The 24,860-nt window shown below is 38.1% G+C and overlaps 1 protein-coding gene across 6 annotated transcripts; it reads left to right on the forward strand.

Annotated features, from left to right (window-relative positions):
• Positions 1 to 2,275: 2,275 nt before the first annotated feature.
• AUG7 (nuclear matrix protein) lies at positions 2,276 to 24,476 on the forward strand. 6 transcript variants are annotated; one of them, XM_088954412.1, is made up of 10 exons: positions 2,276 to 2,601; positions 9,682 to 9,817; positions 10,758 to 10,843; positions 11,546 to 11,607; positions 15,935 to 16,026; positions 16,138 to 16,263; positions 17,976 to 18,066; positions 19,052 to 19,159; positions 19,630 to 19,728; positions 24,123 to 24,476. In XM_088954412.1, the coding sequence occupies exons 2-10, from the start codon at positions 9,684 to 9,686 to the stop codon at positions 24,321 to 24,323; spliced, it is 999 nt and encodes a 332-aa protein (XP_088810538.1). In that variant the 5' UTR covers positions 2,276 to 2,601; positions 9,682 to 9,683; the 3' UTR covers positions 24,324 to 24,476. The 6 variants fall into 6 exon arrangements, with proteins under 6 accessions (XP_088810538.1, XP_088810536.1, XP_088810537.1 ...); XM_088954410.1 differs by having other exon boundaries at positions 2,333 to 2,605; XM_088954411.1 differs by having other exon boundaries at positions 2,582 to 2,824.
• Positions 24,477 to 24,860: the final 384 nt, after the last annotated feature.

Genomic DNA, 24,860 nt, shown 5'->3' on the forward strand with positions numbered 1-24,860 from the left:
ATCATTAATGATTATTTAATTAAATAATATAATTACTTACTATTATTGATAAATGTTGTTAATAACGTTCTAACAATCGACGGTTCGAACGGATGGCTCGTTTTGACAACAAAAATTACAAGTAAAAAATTACGAAGCCGTTCTGGCCACCGGTTTTCGGGTTGATGGTTTGATCATCCGGTTCGAATGGACGGTCTGTTCTGACAACAAAAATTATAGGCAAAAAATTGAGTTTGTGAGGTCTATTAAGTAGTATCATACGTGTTATGTCATTCGAGCGTGTGACTCATACGACCTGAAAATGAAACCGTTCAGGCCACCAGTTTTTGGGTCAACGATTCAACCATTTCGGTTCGAATGGGCTGCTCATTCTGACAACAAAAAATTACAAGCAAAAATTTATGGAACCGTTTTGGCCATCGGTTTCCAAGTCGACGATTCGAACGGATGACCCATTTTGACAACAAAAATTATAGGCAAAAAATTGAGTGTGTGAGATCCATTAAGCAGTATCATATGTGTTATGTCATTCGAGCGTGTGACTCATACGGCCCAAAAATGGAAACATTCCGACCACCGGTTTTTGGGTTGATGGTTTGGCCGTCTGGTTCGAACGAACGACCCGTTCTAACAACAAAAATAAAAAATAAAAAATAAAAAATGGCCAAAAACCATTGAACGAGTCAACAGAGTTTGACCACTTGGGTCAATGGGTCATTAACCGATTCAACGATTTTTGGCCAGGGACCAGGATTGGGGTAAAACGGAACTAGTTGCCTGGAAGGCTTCCAATTAAAAAATAAAAAAAACGGACGACCCGTTCTGACAAAAAAACTACAGGCAAAAAATTGAGTGTGTGAGGTCCATTAAGCAATACCATACGTGTTATGTCATTCGAGCGTGTGACTCATACGACCTGAAAACGGGATCGTTCTGGCTCCGGTTTTTGGGTTGACGGTTCGATTGTTCAGTTAGAATGGATGGCCCATTTTGACAACAAAAAAAAGACCAAAAACCATTGAATGGGTCAATGGTTCAACCACATGGGTCAATGGGTTGTTGACCGATTCAACGATTTTTGGCCTGGGATCAAGATTAGGATAAAATGGAACCAGTTACTTGGATGGTTCCCAATTTAAAAAAATAAAAAAATGGCCAAAAACCATTGAACGGGTCAATGGGTCGATGGTTCAATTGTTCGGTTCGGATGGCCCGTTCTGATAACAAAAATTAAAAAAATAAAAAAAATGACTGAAAACCATTGAATGGGTCAATGGGTTGTTGACTGATTCAGCGATTTTTTGCCAGGGACCGAGATTAGGATAAAACGGAACTGATTGGATGGTTCCCAATTAAAATAAATAAAAAAAACAACCAAAAACCATTGAATGGGTCAACGGGTCGACAGTTTAACTGCTCGGGTTAATGGGTCGTTGACTGATAACGATTCAATGGCTTTTGGCCTAGGATTGGGTCAACGGCTCAACAGGTCGACAATTTAACTGCTCAGGTTAATGGGTCATTGAGCGATAACGATTCAATGGTTTTTGGCCTAGGATTGGGTCAACGGATCGACAGGTCAACGGTTCCATTCCAGCCTTGGGAAACAGGGCCCTCTCCTAGCTTAGACTTACACCCGATAAGACTAAGTTTGGAAGCAGTAAAAATGCAAATATGTAGAGTTGAAAACCTTATATTTTGTATGTATTTACGTTTTACATATTTGCATTTGAATGCTTTTAAATTGAGCCTAACGTTTTGTTGAAAAGTTTGGAGGAAGGACCCCACCCAAACTCCGCCCTTTGTATTGATAAAATGGTTGAATTATTGACCCACAAACTCGAAACAAAAATGGTTCCATTTCTTTTTAAAACACTAATCTCAAGTGGCTAAAAAATTAAATAAGAAAAAATCAAATTAGACTTTATTCCTCACAGCATAGCAAATCTAGAGTCAAAATAAATAAATAATTCATTGCATAAAATACATTTTTTTTGTGTGTCATGATTTTAAACCTCGATGACTAAACAAGATATAACTTCCACATCAATAAACATATATTGTTGTTGTTTACAAGTCAATTGTGTTTATATGGTATTTGGTATGATTTTCATTTATTTAAAAATGTTATTTGATAAACTGTTTATTAAATAAATATTTGTCTGGATTTATGTATGAACCAACTGTTGGAAAAAGTTATTTTAACATTTCTCTAACACTAATTTACTGTTCTACTTTCTGGCACTTAATGGCCTCTAATGGCGCATAACTTGTCAATCGTAGTTTTGGGAAATAGAAACGTTATTCAAAACATCACCTTAATTTTGGGAAATAGAAACAAAACCATCCCCACTCTCCCACACCACCAACCCGAAAGTACGATTATCGTTTGGCTGTTTGAGAAAAACTACGTGGTCAGTTTTGAAGCTTTGTATGCATTATACGTTCGGCTGTTTATTCCAAACAGCTAAGCCGATCCCCCGTCAAAATGGACGGAAAGTTCAAATAGAGATAGAAGAATTAGTAAAGAATGGGATTCACTCGAAAAACGCAAGAGCCAGAGTAACGGCGGTGACTGAACGCTGCTCCGCTCAATCGAAGGTAGGTAGGTGGTGGACTCCTCTCTTCTCCTTACTTCTTTCTTCCTCTCCTCTTCCTTCCTCCTCTCTTCTCTGTTTACTGCACAAAGTCTAAGGCAAGCCCGTGCAGTCTGGAACACATCAATGCTGCATTCTTCCTTGAACTAACTTTGCTACAAAGTGCTTGAACAAAACTTCATCAAAATCTCTGCCACCAAGAGATCTGAGATCTATCAAAGGCATGGGTAAAGTTTTTTCTGCTTGATGCCTGCAATGCATACTCGCATGCTTGCATGGCCAACGTCTACCAAAGCAACATTTAATTGATCATTCTCAGGTAAGTCCTTCTTGTAAATCCCATAGGCTAAAGCTGTCTTGGCTGTTTCGTGAATCCACCGGAGAGGATGCAAACCAACAATTGTCGTTGCACCCATGACAGCTCTTCTTTGAAAATCCGTGAAAAAAAACTTGGATCCCGAGAAAACAATCATCGACAACTGCTGCATTCAGTTTCTTTTCTGCTATGTTCTTGAGGTTGGGGAGCCGCATTCCTAGAAGTTGTGTAGGTGTGGAAACCCTAGGTTCCCCTAAATACCGCGCGTGGATTAATGGATACCCATCAGGCTTTTTCACTGACAGTAAAAGGTAGGACCTTGACTCCTTGAGGTCATGTTGAAGTTCAGGATCATAGAACTGACTATTAGTCAATTGCTTTATCTGGGATATTGAGCTTTTGGGGGTTCATCGTAGTTGAGGTGGCTCCATCTGTTGCAATGAGCCTCTGCTTCTCAAAGAAACAAGATCTCGTCTTTCCCCTAATGAACTAGTGTTTTTGATTGGAACTACTGGAGCCAGAACATTAAAATTTCGGGGTTATTAGCATCAACGAAACATAAGGTAAAATAAAGTAGAATTCAATTACATAATTGAAAACAATTCTTACTGTTAGGGTGGTTGATTTCCACAATTGGCCGGCCAGAGTGGTGAGGGAAGACAGCAGCAATGGGTGGGGTTGTAAGACGTTGCAGGATCCATCCCATCATTGTCGCCGTATCCATGGGTAACGTTATCGTCATCGTCTACTCAGCTGTCGGTTTGCCTTTATGTCATGGAGCTAGGGTTTTGTTACAACAACGAAGGCATGCAAGTTTTTAAGAACTATGATTCGACATTTTTGTTCTGCCCAACAAGTAGGAAGGTAGTTTGGTGTCATTGTTTTTGTCTTGAGGATCTGGCTTTGGTTCCTTGCATGCAGTTATATGAAGCTTTGAGCTTTGTGAAAAGATACATTGAAAAGAAACCTGTTATTTTTCTATTGGGTTCCTGAGAACTTTTTCATTGGTTTACCATATGAGAATACTATCGAGGTCAATCATAGTAGAAATGATAGTTTACTTTAGAAAATTCATACTAAGCTTGAGCCTAATCCATGCCTTGCTCAGTTCAATGAGATGTGATCAAGAGAAAGTGAAAATCTTTTGTTTCAATCATCTAATGATCTAGATGAATTCTTGTTTTAAGTTAAAAATCTAACCTCCGTTTTAGTTTCAGTGCTTCATTCATTTATTTAGTACTTCCAGTGCTTAACTCATTGCTTCTCTTTCATCATTTTTTTTTTTTGGGGGGGGGGGTTGTAATTTAGTTCTACTTTGTTTTTACTTTTTGTTTCATTGATACTAATAACCCCAAAATTTTACAAGTGAAAAAGCTGATGAGATGCAGATAAAGATGTTGGTCCTGCAACTATCTATGGATTGAATGCTGAAAAGTTTAACCTCTGTGTGAGCAAGCAATACCAGGGAAGGTGAAACTTGTTTCAGTTCTATTGTCTTGCAAACTAGATTCAGTCAGCGCCAGGTTTTGACTTTATACAAAATGAACCAATTCTAAGGTCATTTTTTACCACAAAAGAGCAAAACTGGGTTTTTTGCTCTTTTGGAAAGTTACAATGCATGCTGTCTTGTGGAGCATTTGGGAAGAGAGAAATAGAAAAATGTTTGATAACAAAATCTTCTCCTTGGGATGTTCTCAAAAACAGGGTTTGTGTTTTCTGTTTTCTTGGATGAGCGCACATAAGACCTTTGAAGGAGTAAGATTTGGCAACCTGAGTAGATGCTGGCAGGATTATTTGTTTACCTCCCCTGCGGATTTCTCCTCTTATACTCTTCCTTCCAGATAGGCTAGTTATTTTGTCCTTCAATTTGATGGTAACTTCAAGAGGAAGTCATTCTCTCAGCCAGCTGCTGCTATTGGTGGGATATTCTACAGTTATAGAGGGGATTTTTGCTTGGATTTTAGTGGCCCGATTACAGCTGAGGATGCTTCGGAAGCTTGAAATTCATGCCCTCCTTCAAGGATTAAGACTTGCAAAGGTTCTCCATTTCAGTTCACTTACAGTGGAAGGTGATTCTAAAACTGCCATCAATTGGGCTAAAGAACAGAGTTCGGGCCCTTGGAGACTGTCCAGCATCTTATATGAGATCTTTGAGTTATCTTCTTCTTTATCCTGCAACTTCTGATGGATCCCAAGAAATCTAAATTTTTAGGCTGATGGTTTAGCAAAGTCTTGTTTGGGAAGGGATTTTTTGTATAGTGCAAACACAATGCCTAACTAGTCTTGCCTCTTTCTTTTTGTCTTTGGGGCTTATACATCCTCTCATGTACACCCTTCCTCTTTCTTTTTTTGTGATTAATACCAAGTTATTCTACCAAAAAAAAGGCAAGTGATATCACATGTGGACAGAATGTGATGGACCACTAACAGAGGGGTAGTATTTGTACTGTGACATCACTCAACCAGGGTACTTAAAGTCATTTTAGAAACCATAGCAGTGGTTTAAGTATTTGTCAGAAATCACAAGGGTAGTTAAGTATTTAACCCTACATAATATACATATGTATGTATTATGTAATATCTTATATTATATAACTTATATAATATATGCTATACTTGATATACTATTCTATATATCTATGATACCAGAAAAGTATGATTATTGATACTAGAGTGCTTTGACAAATCAATACCCCCAGTGAATTTTGATGAATATCAGCTGATTTATTACCACCTGTATGATATCTGTTGATTGGTTGTAAGTTGCTTTTTTTTTTTTTATTTTTTTTTTTTTCAAGGTATCATGCCTTTCTAATATCAGAAGGTCATTACCCAATGTTGGTCCTGACCGTCTGGGGTCTTGGGAGGGGTAGACTGGATATCATCCTAACCTTCTGCATTTATTATTATTATTATTATTTTGCAAAAAGTGGTTGCTTTCAGAGTCAAACCCATGCTCTCATGCTTGTCAGCCTGAGATTTTACCATTACACCAAGTAATGGCCACTATGCCTTTCCAGCCCATGATCATCCCTACTACCAGTATTATGTTTAGTAAAGCTTTGTAGACCATCTTTTGGTCTTGTGAAGGACTCAAAGTTTAAAAAATTGTCTTTTATCATTTGGTATCATGAAGAACAAAAGAGTGAAAAACATGCTTCTGAGTAGGGATGCAACTTGGGTGGGCCCAACCTGAGCCTGACCTAACCCATGCAAAAAGGGGTTAGGCTTGAGTTTTCAAGCTCCAGTCTAGGATTGGGTTGAGGTCTCGAGTAGCCTGACTGGCATTGTATGACAGATGTGTATATTGTGTATTTATGACATGCATGTAAGCATGTATATATATCTATTATTTTTTATCAGCAAGAAATTTTTATTAATAAAGTAGCAAAAGTTACAATCAGTTACAAAAGTTATAGGTAGCAGAAAAACACTAATCTAATCTGCACCAACAAACAGTCAGTTACAGTTCTGCCTAGTACAATGTAGATCTATTTGCCTCTTGTTTTGCTAGGGTATCCGCCATCCCATTTTCCATCCGTTGACCCAACCAAACTGAGAGTTGATCCTCCTTGTAAGTATGTCAATTTCTCTAAAGATAAATTTGAGCTTCCAAGGTACTGAAGTGATGTTTTTATCCCAAGAAATGACCAGTAATGAGTGTCCTTCTATTTCTAAGTCTGTTATTCCTGTCTGCTCAGCCATCTTTAGACCTTGAAGTAGGGCTAGAGACTCAGCCTGTATTGAGTCACCAATACCTATTGGTCCTGAGAAGAGTGCCACCACCACACCCTGATGATTTCTAATCACATCCCCTATGCCTGTCCTTCCTGGGTTACCAAAAGAACTCCCATCAAAATTTAGTTTTAGTTTGTTTAGTGCCAGTGGCTTCCATTCCTCACTCACAATTACTTTGGGTGCATCTGTTAGTGCTACTTCAACCCAACTTTTTAAAATCTCATTTGTGGAGAAATTTTTGAATAGCTCCATGGTCTTCACCCAATGTGCAGTTTTGATTTTTATGGTTCAATCACTTCCTCCTTTGATTTACTTTTTTCAAAGAAAATTCTTTAGTTTCTTTCCTCCCATATAGTCCATACTGTAGTTGTTCTTGCTGCCTTCCATAAGCAGTTTCCTCTTTTCTTCTGTTGTCTTAGGAAGGAGGGGCTGAAAAGACTTACCACATCCTGTGGGAGAGCCCATCTGCATCCAAAGAGAGAACAAACAACATTCCAAATACCAAAAACAAAGGAGCAAGATAAAAGTAAATGGGGTAGGGTTTCACCACAATCCAAACAAAGGACACACACATGAGGAGAGAGGCATTTATTTAGCCTCCTTTTCTGTAGCACATCACAAGTGTTTACCTTCCCTAAGAACACTTCCCAATAGAAAGCTTGTACTTTTGGAGGGATTGATTTACACCATATTTCTTTCACAGGGAAGTTCACCCCCATAGGGTCAGAGTGAGTGAACAAACCAAAGAAAGATGCACAAGAAAATAAACCATCAGGAGTTGGGGACCAAACTCTACCATCAGCTATAGATTGGTCTAAGTAGACCCTCTTAAGTGTTGAGATTAAAAGCATTAGAGACTCACATTCATTTTCCCTCAATCCTCTTCTGAACCCAAAATCCCAAGAGATACCAAAGTCTGGGAGCAAACCAAACCTAGCAACAAGTTTGTTTTTAAGGTTTGATAAAGAGTAGAGATCCGGGATTTAACCATAAGAGGCACATCCCTAGCCCAAAGGTCTTCTCAGAATAAGACTTTATTGCCACATCCAACATCAAATCTGATAATTTGAAGAAAGGTTGGTAATACCTCATAGATTGCCTTCCAAGGAAAGTTTGGAGCTGCATTGGAGGCTAGTTTTGCATCCCAACCGTTAGCTGCTTCACCATGAATGATTTTAATGACCCTGTGCCACAACCTATCTTCTTCACAACGGAATCTCCACAACCTTTTCCCTAGAAGGGCCTTATTTTTCTTTAATAAGTTCCCTATACCTAGGCCACGATTTTATCAAGGTGATTCTTCCCCCCAAGGAAATATAATTTCACTTCCACGTTGCCAACTTCTTTGTGAATCTCTCTAACACTGGCTTCCAGAAGCTTTCGGCTTTCGGATTCCCCCCCAAGGGCATACCTAAGTATTATAGAGGCCAGCTTTTCACTTCACAGCCTAGCAAATTTGCCGATGCTTGGATGTCCCCCTCCCCCATGTTTATTCCAGCTACACAACTTTTTCCCCAATTCACTTTCAGTTTGGAGGCCTTTTGAAACTTATCCACCAATCTTTTCAGGTTCCTTACACTGGATTCATCCAAACTTTCACAGAAAATGATTATATCATCAGCAAATTGCAAGTGAGACACCACCACTTATGATCTACCCATCCTCCAACCTTTAAACTGGTTATCTTGGTCAGCCTTGGTGATTTGTCTACTTAAGATCTCAGCCACAAAAGTGAATAAGAATGGGGATAAAGGATCACCCTGTCTGAGTCGTCTTTTAGCCTGGAAGAAATACTTTGCTACCCCATTCATCAGAATAGAAAAATGTGTCGAGCAAATACATTCTTTAATCCACATCCTCCATCTTTCACCTAACCCCATTTTTTCCATTAGATTCAACAGGAAGGACCAATCCACCATATCATAAGCTTTTTCTAGGTCTAATTTACAAATCAAACCTTTGCCACCTTGTTTTTTCTTAGCTACCACACATTCATTTGCCACTAAGATTTGATCCACAATTTGTCTGCCTTCTACAAAAGCTCCTTGGTTCCGAGATATAATATAGGGCAAGACAGTCTTCAACCTACCAGCTAGGACTTTAGCAATGATCTTATACAAGCTACCCACAAGACTTATTAGTATGTAATCCTTCGGGGTTTTAGCCTCCTTCTTTCGTGGTACTAAAGCAATAAAAGTTGCATTTGCTCCAGGCGATTACTTCCCTTTTTGATAGAACTCCACAAATACATCCGTTAATTCATATTTCAAGATTTCCCAGCAGTCCTGATAGAAAGCCATTGAAAATCCATCCGGTCTTGGAGCTTTAGATCTATCCGTCGAGAAAATTGCTTCGTGTACCTCCTCTACACTGAAAGCTCTTTCTAGGAAGGTTGCTTCGGATTCTGGCACTCTTACCCACTGTAATTCTCCTAATTCTCCTAATTCTGCATTGCTTTCCTCAGAGGAGGCAAGGATTGACTTGAAGTGATCCACAAAGCACCTTTCAGTTTCCTCCTCTGAATTTACTACTCTTCCCTCCACCTCTATGCTGGAGATTTGGTTTTTCTGTCTTCTCCCGTTTGCTAGGGAGTGGAAAAATCTGTATTTCCATCCCCCTCCAGAAGCCATTTACACCCTAAACTATATTTCATTATTTACATTATGCATATGATTAGCCTAAACTCAAACCCATACATAATGTATATATGTATAAAATATTTATATATGCATTTATCAATGACATTTATGCATATTGCAATCCATTCCACTCCTAAAATAGGTTATAAAGCCCAACAAAAAATATTCAAAAATACTTTAAAGAACTGACCAAGCTTTGCAGCTCTGACCAACCTGCCCAATCCCAGCCCAAATTTTGTTGAGTTAAAAATGTTACCTCAAATTAAAAATGTTGTTGAACACCTACTCAATCTGGAGGCTTTGTCGTTGTTTGACCCCATTACTACTCTCTTTGTCCACGTCTGTGATGTGTTGTTAATTCCACCATCTTGTCTGTCTCTGTTTCTCTCAGACATGGCAGCAAAGCAGATGGAAGAGATACAGAGGAAATTAGCAATGCTGAACTACCCAAGAGCAAATGCTCCTGCACAGTCTCTCCTTTTTGCTGGCATGGAGAGATACGCTCTCCTTGAATGGCTCTTTTTCAGGTCTCTCTCTCTCTCTCTCTCTCTCTCTCCATTTCTGTATCTTACTTTCTTTTGATGGTTCTATTGATTCTTTTGTGATTTGATCTTAGAAGATTGAAGTAATTGATTTTGTAAAATCATCAATTCTTCATTTTTCATGTTGGTTTTCGTAATTTCTATTGAAATTTTATGCAATTTTACTATTTCTTACTAAATGCTTTTGGACGGAAGCTCCATAATGCACCTTCATCAATTCATTTGTCTTTTGTTGGAAATGTTCATTGAATGGCTCTAATTGAGGGGAAGTAATAAAAAGAAATTCATGCTCTGGATATGGTGAGTGCTGCATTTAGACAATTAGGGTCTGATGTTTCCTTGGAATAGGCAGATGAAATGATCATGAAATCTATGCATCATGTGGCTTCCATAAATGATAATTGAAAATGCAAAATTTAATAGAAATATTGAAACCACACACCTTAAACTCTATTTCAAGCAACTGCCTACTTTTTGGGAATGTTAATAATGACACATAGAGGACTTGAGTTAGATCAACGCCTGGATAACCTGAGTATTTTAGTCAAAGACATAGCAGGAAGAGTCAAACAGCCATCCAACTGGATACATGTAGCTTTGAGATGCCTGAGATTTTATCTCTATTATCATCTTTATCACTATTACAGCTATTTAATGATTTTTGATACTCAGATGCGGTTTGATGTTTGGCATCTCTTTAAGTCTTGTCCCTTTTAGATATGCATCTTTGGCTGGTTGTATACTCACTGCAATGTGGAAGAAATACCATACCTGACCATACTTCTCCTTTACCTGTTTTTTTGTTTTCTCTTGGTGGTGGGGAAGAGATCAGAAGCTATGATTCTTTTGATTTTATGTCCTTTAACAAATCTTTACTTTCTTTAATGAGAATATGCTGTAAAATGTCAAATTTAATCTTTTACAGGCTCTTAGGTGATAAGTCACCTTTCTCACAGCAAAGTTCACAAGGAGATGGCATGGATCGTGATGAAGAAACAGGTCGGATCCAATGTAAGTTTCTGCACCCATCATCTTGTTTCCTGATTGGTTTCTGTAGATAGTGCAGCAATCTAATCATTCTGAAGAACAAAGGCATGGGCATGGTGATGTCCAATTGTTATGTGTTTAAAATTTGTACTTAGAGATGGTTCTCATTCCATGGGATTATTATAGAGTGTAAGCCATATTCCATTAGTTCCATACTTATATTGTAAAAAAAAGAAAACAGAGATAATCTTAGAACTTAATCCTAACATGATAAAATTTTCTCCTTTAGTCTTATCTGGACATTTAAAAGTAAGAGCTGTATTCATGTTTGGAATTGTTCCCCTGGAAAGTAAAATATGAATTATCAGTTTGATGCTGTCTGAACAGATGTGGATATGCATGGTATGTTGCTGTAATCTAATAAACTAATGTATGGCAAACCACTGCATGGAATACATATGGACAAGACCATGTGGCAGCATCCACATACCTTTTCTGTTTCAAGTACCAAGAAATCTTCTATGGGGTAGCATGTTCTATAAGTCTGTATTATTTCTCTAGAATATTCCTCCTGTTTTATTAACACTTGACAGCACATGACACTTGTGCATGTGCCCAATACTCTTAGGGAATCTCTTCATCTATAGCCATACATGCTTATTTAGCCATTTGAATTGTTTGACTTGTTTAGTCTTACCCTTGTTAGCTTCTTGCAAACATTTGCAGATTTGGCTGAGATCGCAAAATTTTTGGGTATTACAACTACCATAGACACAGAAGCCATTCAAGTAAGTTGTTGTCTTACCATTCTAATTTGTTTTCATTTTGAATGAGAAACTATAGCCTAGCATAATAAACTTGGAATTTGTAACCATTTTATCTTATCAAAGAAATAGAATTTAGAATTCTTTAAAGTTTCAACTCTATGAGAAATTTTGTATTTGATAACTTCATTTTGATTTTGGGCTGTTGCAGAGAAGTTTGGTGTTTTTATTATTTTCAAGTTTGGTACAGATGTTCTTAGTATTTCATCATAATATTGAAGAAATTCCAAAACAGGACAGAAATGGTATTCGAATTGAGAGTTTTAATTATCACTCTAATTAATGAAAGTTTAAGTTATTGGTAAAAAAGAGAGTTTTAATCCATGTAAATGTTTATATTACTAGCTTAATTTCAGCACATAACATGTGGTTTTGGTTGTGATAAAATTGATGGTTGTCTTCAGTGCATCTGGAGTAAATATCTCAGTTCAAGATTGTACCTGTAAGGATACTTCCTGTGATATTGACCATTTAAGGGAGAAACTTAAGTTTTGGGGCACAAGATCCATAGAACATTCTGGGGCCTCATACTTTGCCATCTATGTATTGTTTAGAGGATCAGACTCATCATTAAATGGGTGCTATGATGGAGAGGTGTACCAAAGATCAGCTTGGAGCTGGTTGCAATTGTGCTTATACTATACCTATTTGGACAGTGTAAAACGTTATATACAGCCCTCGGAAAACTGTATCAAGTTCTTTACCTTCTGAAAAAGAAATGAAAAGGTCCAAAAAGTAGAACATAAATCAGATGGTTAGAAACTCATTTAATGATGCTGATTTTTATAAGCACTTTCTTAAGTGTAATTGTACAATGGTGAGTTCTGAAGTTCTGATGTTCTGGATATAAAAGACAGGGTGAGTTATTGGCATTGCCTGACTGCAAATCTGCAATTTTGGGTCCTAGTACCAGACCCAAGACAGAGGGTGGGCCTTAGCACAGCGCTTGCATTACTCCATTGCCACCTGGGCGACCAGGGTTCAAATCTTGGAATCAGCCTCTCTGTATGTGCAGGGGTAGACTGTGTGCATCTGCCGCCCCTACCCAGACCCTGCATTGGTGGGCACTGGGCTGCCCTTTTAAGTACCAGACCCAAGACAGTCCCTATTTATAATACTCTGGCCTGTTGGTATATACTGGCTTGTTATTCTAATGGTGCCTTATTGAAGATAATTTTTTTTTTTTTTGAACCAGCAACACAAAAAATTTCATTAATTATGTGAGAAACATGATTACAACAAGAAGTTGTGAAAGGAACCAGCTATATAAACTGTCCCAATTTAGTACTACATTTGAGCCCAAAACATATGTGTTCTATGTACCCCTTGCTTGGCTAAGCTATCTGCCAAGCTATTAACAGTCCTCCTCGCCCATTTCACTTGGATTAACATTTCCTGTGACAGCCATTTGAGTTTTCTGAATTCATTCCTCAAATGCCATGCCACCCCTTCCCCTTTAACCAGCCACTTAATCAGTATTAGAATCTCCCTCAATAATCAGCCTTCTAATACCCAGTTCTTTTGCCTTCTCATCCCCAAAAGATGCATCCAAAAACTCTGATCTTGCCACATCACCCTGCTCCACAGGGCCAGAGTATAAAACAATTATGTTCCCCTCTTCATCCCTAATGACTCCCCCAATACCTGAGGGCCCTGGGTTACCCAAACAGCTCCCATCAAAATTCTGTTTCTTCCAACCATTTATTGGAGGAGACCAAACCTCAACAGATCTTTGTCTTGTAGTTGAGGATGCAGCGATGGTACTCCAAACTCTGAAGAAATCTTCAATCTTGAAATCCGAAAACAGCTTCAAACTTTTTGCCCAATGAGCTACCCTCTCAATGTTATAGTTTCTACCAAAGCTTCCTTGCTTTGTTCCTTCTCTTCAACTATTCTTGCATTTCTTTCCTCCCTCACAGTCCAAATTAGTGCTGCTCTAGTGCATCTCCACAAGGTCCTACCCCTCTTTTTTGTACAGCTAATGCTAGTAGGGCTAAACAAATCCTCCAACCTATCAGGAGAAGACCACCTGCATCCAAAGAGAGAAGTAAACCAATCCCAAATAAAGCTAATAAATGAGTAAGAGATAAGAAGATGAATCACAGTCTCACCATTCAACTTGCAAAGAACACACCAGTTGGGGGACAAACACCAGTTAGGTCTCTTCCTTTGAAGTAAATAAAAGGTATTAACGCTTCCATGAAACACTTCCCAGCAGAAGACACTAATTTTAGGGGGAATGAGAGGACACCAGACTTCCTTAACTGGGAAAGAATAGGAAGAAGAGGTGGCAACCAGAGAACGAAAGGACTTTCAAGAGAAATCCCCCACATAATTAGGACCCCATATTCTAGAATCCGAGCCACCTTCACACAAGAAAACTGAATTCCACAAGCTCAAAAGATCAGTCATCATAGAAAGTTCAGATTCTCTAAGGTTTCTAATGAAGCCAAAATTCCAATTCAATCCTGTAGAGAAGTGATACTGAGTAAACCTGGAAATATCAAAGAGAGAAGGGAATTTAATACCTAGAGGAGTATCCCCAATCCACACATCCTCCCAAAACCTGATTTTTTGACCAGTGGCCAAGTCATATCTGATATGATGTAAGAAGGTAGGAAGATAATCATGGATGGCCTTCCATGGGGCAGCCAAGGTAGCTCTACGAAGACATCCTGCATCCCACCCATTTCTTGTGCCTTATTGAAGATATGGTAGACCGGAATCCATCCCAATGTGATGGCGCTAGTCATTTAGCAATTTTTGTACTTTTGGATTAACGGTCCATTAGACCTGTTTATGGGCTGGGCTTGGGCTTGGCTTTTGCCAAAATTTGAATGGGCCCAGCCCGAAGCCCGGCCCATGAACAGGTCTAGGGTCCATTACTTGGTGCAATGATAAAATCCCAGGCCGGCAAGTATGAGAACATGGGTTCGAGTCTGAGGGCAACCACTTTGTGAGAAAAAATGCCAAGGATTAGGACCGTACCCAGTCTACCCCTCCCAAGATCCTAGATAGCTGGGACCAACATTGGGTAATGGCCCAGAAACATTAGTAGACATAGAATGCAAAGTAACATTTGTCAGCATATAATCTTATTGCCATCTTTGATGGAGGTTTGGGTGACTTCCTTTCTTTGTTGGATTTCCTTGGGTATGTATTTTTATTTAAAATTCTTGGATTTCTACTCTGGACCAATAGGGGTGGGAGATTCTCTAAGAGCTGAAGTAATGGTCCTCCTTCAAAGATTGAGATTTGCTAAACAGATGGGAGTTGGGACTCCAAGGGGATCCAAGCTGGTAATAAGTTGGATGCAAGCAAACAACTTAGGAATTTGGACCCACAAGTAGATTGTGATGGAAATAAAGTGTCTATCAAGGGGTATGTATTTTTATTTAAAATTGTTGGCTCTCTACTCTGGACCAATAGGAGTGGGAGATTCTCCAAGAGCTGAAGTAATGTTTCTCCTTCAAAGATTGAGATTGGCTAAACAGATGGGACTCCAAGGGGGATCCACAGGCAGATTGTGATGGAAATAAAGTATCTATCAAGGGGGATTGGTGTAACTTCTAGATGGGTTAGAAGGACAATAAATGGATTGGCTGACACCTTAGCTAAATAAGGGGTTACTAGGGAAGATCTCTTTTGGGCTATGTTGTAATTGTTATTGTCTGTTGGATGAAAAGTTTGGAAATCTTCAATGACTACAGTATGGATATTTTTTTAGAGGTTGGGGAGTAATAGTGGCTTCCTCTTCTCAGAAAGCAACAGTGCAAGAGGAGTGGGTTCTGCCTAGAAATAATGGAATCAAACTGAATTTTGATGGCAGCTCTTTTGGAAATCCAGGCCCTTTGGGTATAGGAATCATCAGAGATTGTAGGGTGCAGTTTTGGCACTTTTTTCTGCCCTTTTGCATGGACTAAAGATAGAAAAGCTTTTGATTTTGAGACATTTAGAAGTGGAAGGTGACTCCTTGCCAGTGATAAGTTGGATTGTTAACAATAGTGATGGGCCATGGCTTTTCAGACGAGTAAGGGAAGGAGGCTAGTAGGTGAGGTTTAGGCTAAACTTAAATGGATCAAGAGGTCAGCAAATACAATGGCAGATACACTGGCAAAGCAAGGGGTGCATAAGGAACATTTGTTCCCAACCCCATATAGTTGGGACAAGGCTTAGATTATTATTGTTATTTAATGGTGAATACATACTTGTACTTATCCTGCATATTCTAATTAATGTATGAATTCATCCTTCTTGTTTCTGATAAAAAAATGGTGAATACATACTACAGGGACGGGGTAGCTATGAAGATCGCTGCGAAATGCTTCGCCTTATTGTAGATCTTGTGGAAGCAAGTTGCTATGCTGATAATCCAGAATGGAGGTCAGATTATCTTAGTTGATAATTTCCTCCTTGTTCACATCTTATTCTTCAAATTGAAATGGAGAAACATTATTAACTTGATTTTGGTTTGTTTTCTGCTTTCTTTTTTAGTGTTGATGAGCAAGTGGCAAAGGACATACAATTAGTAGATGCCATTGCTGAGAAACAGGCCCAAATTTTCTCTGAGGAATGCAAACTATTTCCTGCAGATGTGCAAATTCAATCAATATTTCAGCCGTAAGCATTTTTACCGTTTTCATTATCTATTTTCTCACTGATCGATCAAAAGAAAAATGTCCATTTATTCATTGTAAAGAAAATCAATTAATTTGCAGCAAGAAGTTTAAGAAAACAAGAGATGACTAAACTAGAACACAGCAGGGCAATATGTAAATTTTGCCCTTCCTAGACCAGTTAAACCTAGTTCTTTGGGACTGGAGACCCTTTCCCTAGGTTCTTCCCTCCATACATCAGGACCAGGAGCCATTGGTTAAAAGGCTTTACAAACCCCAAGTTTGTTCCTGGAGAGCCACGTTAAGTTTACATGAGCAAGGGGATTCTCTACTTTCTCTTCATGGTCAATGAATTTTATAGATAATTGGGATAAAGTAAATTGTATCATTCCTGGGTGGGGCAGTGTTTTTAAAGGGGTGCCTCAGGTGTTCTTAAGGGGTCATAGGTGAGGCTGATTTTGTGGGGGTGTGCCTTGCCTACTCCTAGGTGTTCCTTAGTTGGTTTGTATTGTATTTTGATAATTTTTTTATATAATTCTGATAAATTATTAGCCTTGACTTTTATGTTGAATAGGCTATTTACTTGATGGTAATAGGCAAAACCTTTATTAAAAGAAAAGGAGGGATACAATCATATGGTATGGTGACGAGACTTCGCTAAACAAAGAAAACGGAATCAAAAGAAGCTGCTACAGTAATCATTATAACTCCAACTTCATAGTAGTGATTAACTTATTTCACCATGGCTTGTTTATATCCAAGAAGGATGCTTAATATTTTTTTGTTTGTCTATCATAAGTTGAGAGAGTGGGCCTTGGCCCAACAGTTGGGTTGCACCATTGCAACCTGGGTGACCAGGATTCAAATCTTGGAAACAGCCTCTCTGTGTATCTGCAGGGTTAAGGCTGTGTACTCCCTCGCTAGACCCTGCATTGGCGGGAGTCTCATGCACTGGGCCTATACTTGGTAGAAGTCCTGTATTTGAATGTAGGGTTACAAATGGGTTGGATCAAATTGGATATATCATATACCTAGATCCAAATTTGATCCATTAATATTTGGACTCAAATTGAACCTTATCTGCTGGATTCAGGTTGGACTTGGATTGAATTTGGATATTGGATACCACTAATAAATTAAACTAAAAGGTGATAAGAAAATTATATAGTATTAACAGAACATAGTATATGTCATGAAAAAAAATATATATAGTAGTAGAAGTAATAAAATTTATCAAAAAAATATGGTAGTAATAAAATGAACTAGAAATGTCAAGTGACTTTCATGTTATATATCATGAATGAAATGATCTAAATTCTAAAAGTAACTTCTATGAGATTTCCAAACATGATTCTTAGTAAAACAAATACATCCAAACCGGATTGTACATTCCCATTTTGCCAGAACCTTAGTGTTCAGGGCTGCTAACTTTCTTGCATCTATTAATGAATCCATACTTTCAAAAAAACTTATGTAGATATGTGCATATATCATTGGATTCAGATTGAATCAGATAGGATTGGGGTGGAACCATATTCAATCTAATCAATAAGCAAATTGAAATTGGATCACCTTAATTAGATTGGATTTTGAATTTCAGTTCAGAAAAAAGGGTATTGTTTGCACCTTATTTAAATGAGTAAACAAGCACACTATGGTTGTACCTTACCATAATGGTTGTGACTTATTGTTCCTTTAATCAAAGTCCATTTGCAGGCCAGATGTTTCTGAACTGGAGTTAAACCTTTCAGAACAATCAAAGAAGCTGTTGAATCTTCAACAGATGGTCGATGATTTGGCATCAAAGGTTTGCTTGGAGTCCTTAGCTGCTACTTATTTGATTATTTATTGCTTCCTCAAATTCTACCCCAACCCCACCCCACACACATGCACCAAAAAAAACTTTAAAATGAAAATTGCAGTGACCATTTTAAATGAATATATCTACAATATAATTACACTAAATGAGATTATTCTTTTATTATTAATATCTTTTTTTTGGTTTCGATCAGTCTCTTAGAAGAACATGTTAAGATATTTAATAGTTCTGGTCTCAATTGTAAGGGAGTTTTGTCTGTATGATGGGGAGAAGTTTTCTTATACCTGACATGAGTTTTCTGGATCTGGAGTTAGTAAGTATTTTAGACAGATTTCAAGTGTCCCCTGATCTACCTATTTTGGTCATTAATGTAGGAGACTGATAGTTTTCAATGTGCGATATCTATAGCTGGACTTTGGCTTTTGGCCCATGGTGGCAGAATCTCCATGCTAGTGGTTTTGTGGTTCATGTGCTGTTAGGGATTTATCATCATTGTTTTTTTTTTTTTTTTTTTTGGTATATTAGGCAGATTGTGGATTTGTAGCCTTGTTATCCTCTTTCACTCTATGTATGTATGTATGTATCTGTCTATCTATGAGGCAATCATTTATAATATTATTAAATGGGATGAGCAAAACTATCCTCAAGAAATCAGGATGCAAGTAATTGCCTCATCCTGCACTCTAGGTATTGAAGTATATACATGTATAAGGGATCCAAATTTTCTATCCTTGTACTAAACAAGTTTATATACCATACTATGTTTGTGGTTCTTCCATTTGCTCATGCATGTGGAAAATATCTAACTTTAGTTGTTTAACTTCTCCCTTGTACATAACTAATGAATACTCTTTAATTTTTTATACATGTATAAGGAACACTCTTTAGTTTCATTTTTGTTTAATTGTTTTCCATTCCTTTCTTTTTCCTGTCTCCATTGTTAATTATGCTTGCTCTCTCTCTTGTGGCATAGCATGCTTACAACCCAGATGAGGACTATGCAGAGGTGGAGTCAAAACTTCGTGCTCATTTGGAATCCTTTCTAGAAACTGCAAGATCGTTCAATTTAATTTACACCAAGGTACTGGCATAAACTCATCTAAACCTTGTCAGATTTTGACAAGTGCAGTTATAATTATCTATTAAAATTTGATTGAATTCTAAGATGAGATTGCTATATTAACTGATCGGCTTTCTCTGATAGTATTCCTTGCTAAAAACTATGAAGAAACAGATGCTTTCTTGTGCTAAAGGTTATATATTTGCACAATCAATTGAAGAATAGTGTCCCAATGTTGGTCCCAGCTATTTGGGGTCTTGGGAGGGGTAGACTGGATGATGTGCCTATTTTTTTATTTATTTTCATGCTATATTTTAATTATCTATAAAAAAAGGTTCACTTAAGGCAGTTCTGATGCTACTTAGTTGAATATATTTAAGTTTTATTCATTTATCTTATGCTATTTTGTTGATACTTTACTCGGTTAGTTTCAATTCTTTAATTGGAAGCCTTTTGCAATTCACCTGTTTACAAGATTCATATATGTATAGGAAATTCGTCCTTGGACACACATGATGGAGGTACCACAGTTGCATGGGTTTGGGCCAGCTGCCAACCGCTTGTTAGAAGCTTATAAAATGCTTTTAAAGGTATGCCCATCCTGAACCTTCTTTTTGTTTGTTTAGTTTCAAAAGATACCCAGTTTGCTCTTGTTTGAACATTGGATCTACCAAATGAATCAAATTCAACAAGTTTCTCTAAAATATAAAAGCATATGTAGACCTGGAGGTGGATGGAAAATAAATTGTCAATTGGATAATTGTTGAAGACATTTTTAACTTCTTAATTTTACATCTGGTTCTGTTATGTTGTCTGGTCAATGTTATCAAGGCATGACTAATTGTCAATTTGTCAACCAACCAGTCAGTGGAAAGCTCTACTAACTGTATCACTTACTAGTTGGTCAATACCCATATCATTTGTTATATGCAATGCTAGTTGCTTTAAGCATTTTAGGTACTGCATGGTTGGGTCATTGGACTATCTGGGGTCTTAGGGGCGTGGACTGGATAGAACCTAACCTTTGGCATTTTATTGTATGGAATGACCACTCTCATATTCAAATCCATGTTCTCGTGCTTGTTAGCCCAAGATTTTACCATTGCACTAAGTTATAGCCCCTTGGTTGTACATGGTTTAATGATCATAAATTTGTTAGGATTGTGTCTTGAATTTCATGGAAAGTCTTACCCCTAGACATCCAGTATGTTTCAGAGTTCGTTCAATCTCTATGGGAGATACAGTTCCAATACAATTGGTGCCTGTGAAACCCTTGTCTAGCTAATGCATCTGCTAACTGAAATCAGAAAGGCAACCCGAGTGCATGGCAAAGTTTGGCAGCCAGCAGGATGATGGCAAACCCTGAAGGTGGAAGCCAAAATGTTTGTGATTGAGGAAACAAAGGTCAGATAAATCAGGAAGGCAACAGTGCTACGGGTAAGCAATGGAATATCTTGGTTTAAGGATTTTGTGGAGGGAGCTATCTCCTTAGGTAGGAAGCTGAAATGGAGGAGTATGAAGGAAGCTGGGGGAAGAAGATATGTTGCAGAGCGAAGAGTAAATAGCAAAGGAAGGTTCCTAGATACTTTGGGGAAGGGAGGAAGCAAATGGTGTGTTTTCCCGAAGGGAGGAGAGCCACAGGTTGGAGAGAGGTTTTGATTTTCTCTCAGAAGTCAGAACTTCTTGATGGTACTGGGCTGAAACTCGAGGTGAAGAACTGCTAAAAAACAGTTACAGTTGAATAGGAGTATGAAGGAGGTTAATGAAGAGGAGGTTTGATTGACGATGACGAGTTACTCTGGGCTGTCGACGATTTCAATCAACTAGAGTAAAGGGTTTTGGAGCAGCACTTAGTGATGCCTGTAAAGCAAAGTATAATGGATTGGAGAAAAATATTCATTTAGAAGAGAAAAAGGTGAAAGGAACTTTTGTTATAACCCTGTTTGACAAAGATATGGAGCTGCTGGATCTAACAGAAGGTAAGTGAGAGATTGTTGCTGCAACAGTAATGTCTAATGAAGGGCTGAAGGCTAGATCTCGATTTCAAAATGGTGCCTGATGTCTAACGCAAGATGATTTTCATTTGAAGAAGGCACAGTGATAAGGATATTGGGGTTACAATTCCACCTCTGGATAGAGAACATTATGAGACTAATCACATGTTTGTGTGGAGGAACCCTGGTGGGTGTGTTCCTGAGGGACCTTTACTTAGTGGCCATTAGAACTGAAGGAGCAAAGCATGAGAATGTTCCCAGGAAGATTGAAATTCAGTCAGAAGGTATGGTATATGTGGTTTGGCTCATTACCTCCATGGGTGATACTTTGTGGAGAGATGGGCACAAGGAAGAAGATGCTAATGTGGAGTCTTGAGTGTCATGTGGCAGCCTTAGGGTTGACATTTCAAATGAAGCAAATGCTTTCACGAACATGAAGAGTTGGACCTGAGAAAACCAAAAGACTCTTGACAAAATCCTTTAAATGGAGCTTCTTGGTATGTTGGCCCAGATGAGAGGGTTAAAACATTCATGCAGATTGTGACAAGTGGTGCTAACTCCAGAAAAGGTTCAAAGTATTGATATGTGCGTATGGAAGAAGGGTATGTATTGGTACTTTCTACCACAGGCATAACTTTTTTTTAGTTTTTTTTTTTCAAAATTAGGGCAGGGATACGTTTAAACATTGTTTAACATATAAAACCAATGGTTTTGGGATTAGCCTTAAAAGAGGCATATTGGCCACCTGCCGATACGATATAGGGCACATCATGTCAAAATTTTGAACCTTGGCTCTAAGTAACCACAGAGAGACAGGTGGTAGTGTGCCCAGGAAGGAAAAGATGATGGAGCTTATTTCTATTTTGAATGCAGAGACATGGAAACATTGTGGCACTTTTCTCAGGACCGGTAGGGGAGGATATTCTATTAGGGCTGAACTGCTTGCTTGTGCTGGTTGGAAACCCTAATAATTGAAGGAGATTCTAAGGTGGTGGTAGGATGGCTGCAAGATCCAGACTCTATCATATGGTGCTTTAGGGATGAAATTAAGAAATTCAAGTGTTATGCAAGAAATATGAATTTAAGATTACAGTGGGTTAAGAGATCAGGGATTTGTTGTACTGGGCTCAATTGTAATCTGATTCCTTATTTAGTTTGTATTTACCTATGTTATGGAAGAGGTTGCAGCTCGTGCCTCTCCAAGGGTTGCTTGTACTGGTTTTAATCTCTTGATAATAATAAATCAATCATTTGTAAAAAAAAAATGTTATTTTGAATGCCATTAGCAAGGGGGAACCAAATGGTTAAATTAAGTCACCTGATCGCTTATTGAACCATGTGACTGCTATTGGACCTTGCCCAGTTGAATATTTAATTACCTCGAGACGCTTAAATGGGCATGCTAAGGTTACGACACGTGATGACATAAGCAATCGCGTGGCTTTCAGGATCAAAAGATTGCTGCTTGACAATTGTAGCAGTGTATCTTCGTTCAGTTACATCCCTCGACAATTGGGACGTAGAAAGGAGCAACTATAATTGGGTGCAAAAAGAACCAAGTTATTGGATATTCATAATGAAAAGAAAAGGATTAAATGGTTAACTCAGAATGTGGAAGTGAGAGTTCAGTGGGTGAAAAGATTTGCAAATTCATTTGCAGATTCTCTTGCTAGGTAGGAGACAGATAGAACTCATCTATTTTGGCCACAATTGTAATTGTTTCTTATAATTTCTGCTTCTGGGGAGAGATAAGAGAGGTTATCTCTTCCCTTTTTTTTTCATTTGATGTAATCTTTTTAATTAATAAATGAAATGTCCAGTTATTGATAAAAAATAGGGTAATTTTGGACTAGTGACCAAGACTAGTTTCCTACTCCACCAGCCCAGGGTGGCCAAAGTAAAGATGAGGAATGTGAACTCGACCCAGACTGGATTAACTATGAAGAGAAGAACGAAGAGGAAGAACAATTTGAGAATCTAGTATTGGGAGCATGGAGAGCAAATGCAAGACAATGTGGAGTTGGAACCAGTTTACTATTCAATGAATAGATGCTTGCCTCAAAATTGAAGTGACAAAAGAGCTTGGGAAGGGAGGGTACCCATTCGGGTGAACACCAGACAGAAGGGGAGATCTAGGTTCAAAGCCAAATATAAGGTATCTGTAGGCCGTGTAAGGTCAATTGCCTTGGAAATGAGAAATGATCCTGAATGGAGTGTAGTTCTAAGTTAGGTTCTGATACCACAATACCACATTTGCATAAAAACTAATCTATCTTTGATGCATGAGAAGGTGGCTATATCTTAGCAATTTGTCTTTACCTGTTGCTGGAAGCAAAAGAAAACAAAAAGGGAAACTGACAACAGCTTCACCATCTTGTGGTTGAATTAATTACTTCTTCAGATTAATCATATTAGTGTATATGTATCACTTCTGGTATTTGTTCTAGGAAATTATTGAGAAGTCTGGTGTCTCAGTTCTCGACCTAAAGTTGGAGTTGGTATTGAATCTTTTGAATTTAGGGTGTAGGCAGTTTGAATTTGAGGTGGATGGTGGGCTGCTGTTTCATAGATGGATGGTTAAGCCATAGGGTTTTGGAGGGGAGAGGAATTTCTGAGATCCTCTTTAGTCGAGGGTTGGTTGCTGATGTTGTCTTTGAGTTGGTAATGATTCTAGTTTTGGTTTTTGAGCTTGTTCATGCTCTTTGTTTTTAGTTTAGAGATAGCTTAATTGTGAGTCATTTTGGGTGGTATTGTCAAGGGGGGAGGTCTTGTGGACCTTTACTTTTGTTTTTACTGCTTGGTGATTTCTTATTACCTCATCTTGTACTTCATTTTCGTATTATTACTGAATTTTCTTTTATTATAAAAGAACCAGTTCTTTTAATCTGAAGTTTTCTTCAATTTTATATATGTTTTGGGACTTTGCAAGATGTGGAGTACAAATTCTCAGTGACAGAAAACTCACTTTTTTGTTCTGTATCTAATGACAGTTCCTGTCAAACCTGAGGAACCTTCGAGATTCACATGCGGCGTTGGCCATTGGATCTTCTGACTCAGCAACAGATGAGCCTTCTTCTGTCACAAGAATAATTGCTGAGTGCGAGTCTGCATTAACATTTCTGAATCGTGATCTTGGGATCCTTTCGGCTTCTGTTGCTCGAGAGCGAGGTGAGGAAGCCCCACTGAGATGATTGTGATGTTCTTGGAACACAAGAGAGAACGTTTAGTTTGTGAATGATTGAATGTGAATGTTGATTGTTTGCTCAGTTAACCATGAGCTATCATACTGAAATTTCTGTTGGCTCAAGGAACAAAGGTAGATTGTTACGAAGAGCTTACTTTAAGTGGGGGATCTTTCTAGACAGGACATTTACACTAGATCCAGACTCCACGAGTTCAGATCTGGTAGGCACACTTGGTGTGCACTGAGCACATTGCCTTCTAGTCAAGGTTCAAAGTATTGGAAACGCCAAGTGTATCGGAAAGGCAATTTTAAGAGACATATTGGGATACGCCTTGGATATGCATGAGAAAAACTAAGATACGCTTGGAAACACTATAAATATTTTAATAAATTATAAAAATACATCAATAACACTAAATATAAGACCTCAATGAGGTGTATATACATTAAATTAATATATTTTAATGGTTTTATGAAGAAATATATTATAGTTAATTATAATTTCATTAAAAATCCTTTGCTTAATTATAATTTATAAATTATA

This window comes from Nelumbo lutea, chromosome 7 (genome assembly GCF_056320005.1).
Source record: "Nelumbo lutea isolate HS-2025 chromosome 7, American lotus-T2T, whole genome shotgun sequence".
NCBI classification, from domain to species: domain Eukaryota; kingdom Viridiplantae; phylum Streptophyta; class Magnoliopsida; order Proteales; family Nelumbonaceae; genus Nelumbo; species Nelumbo lutea.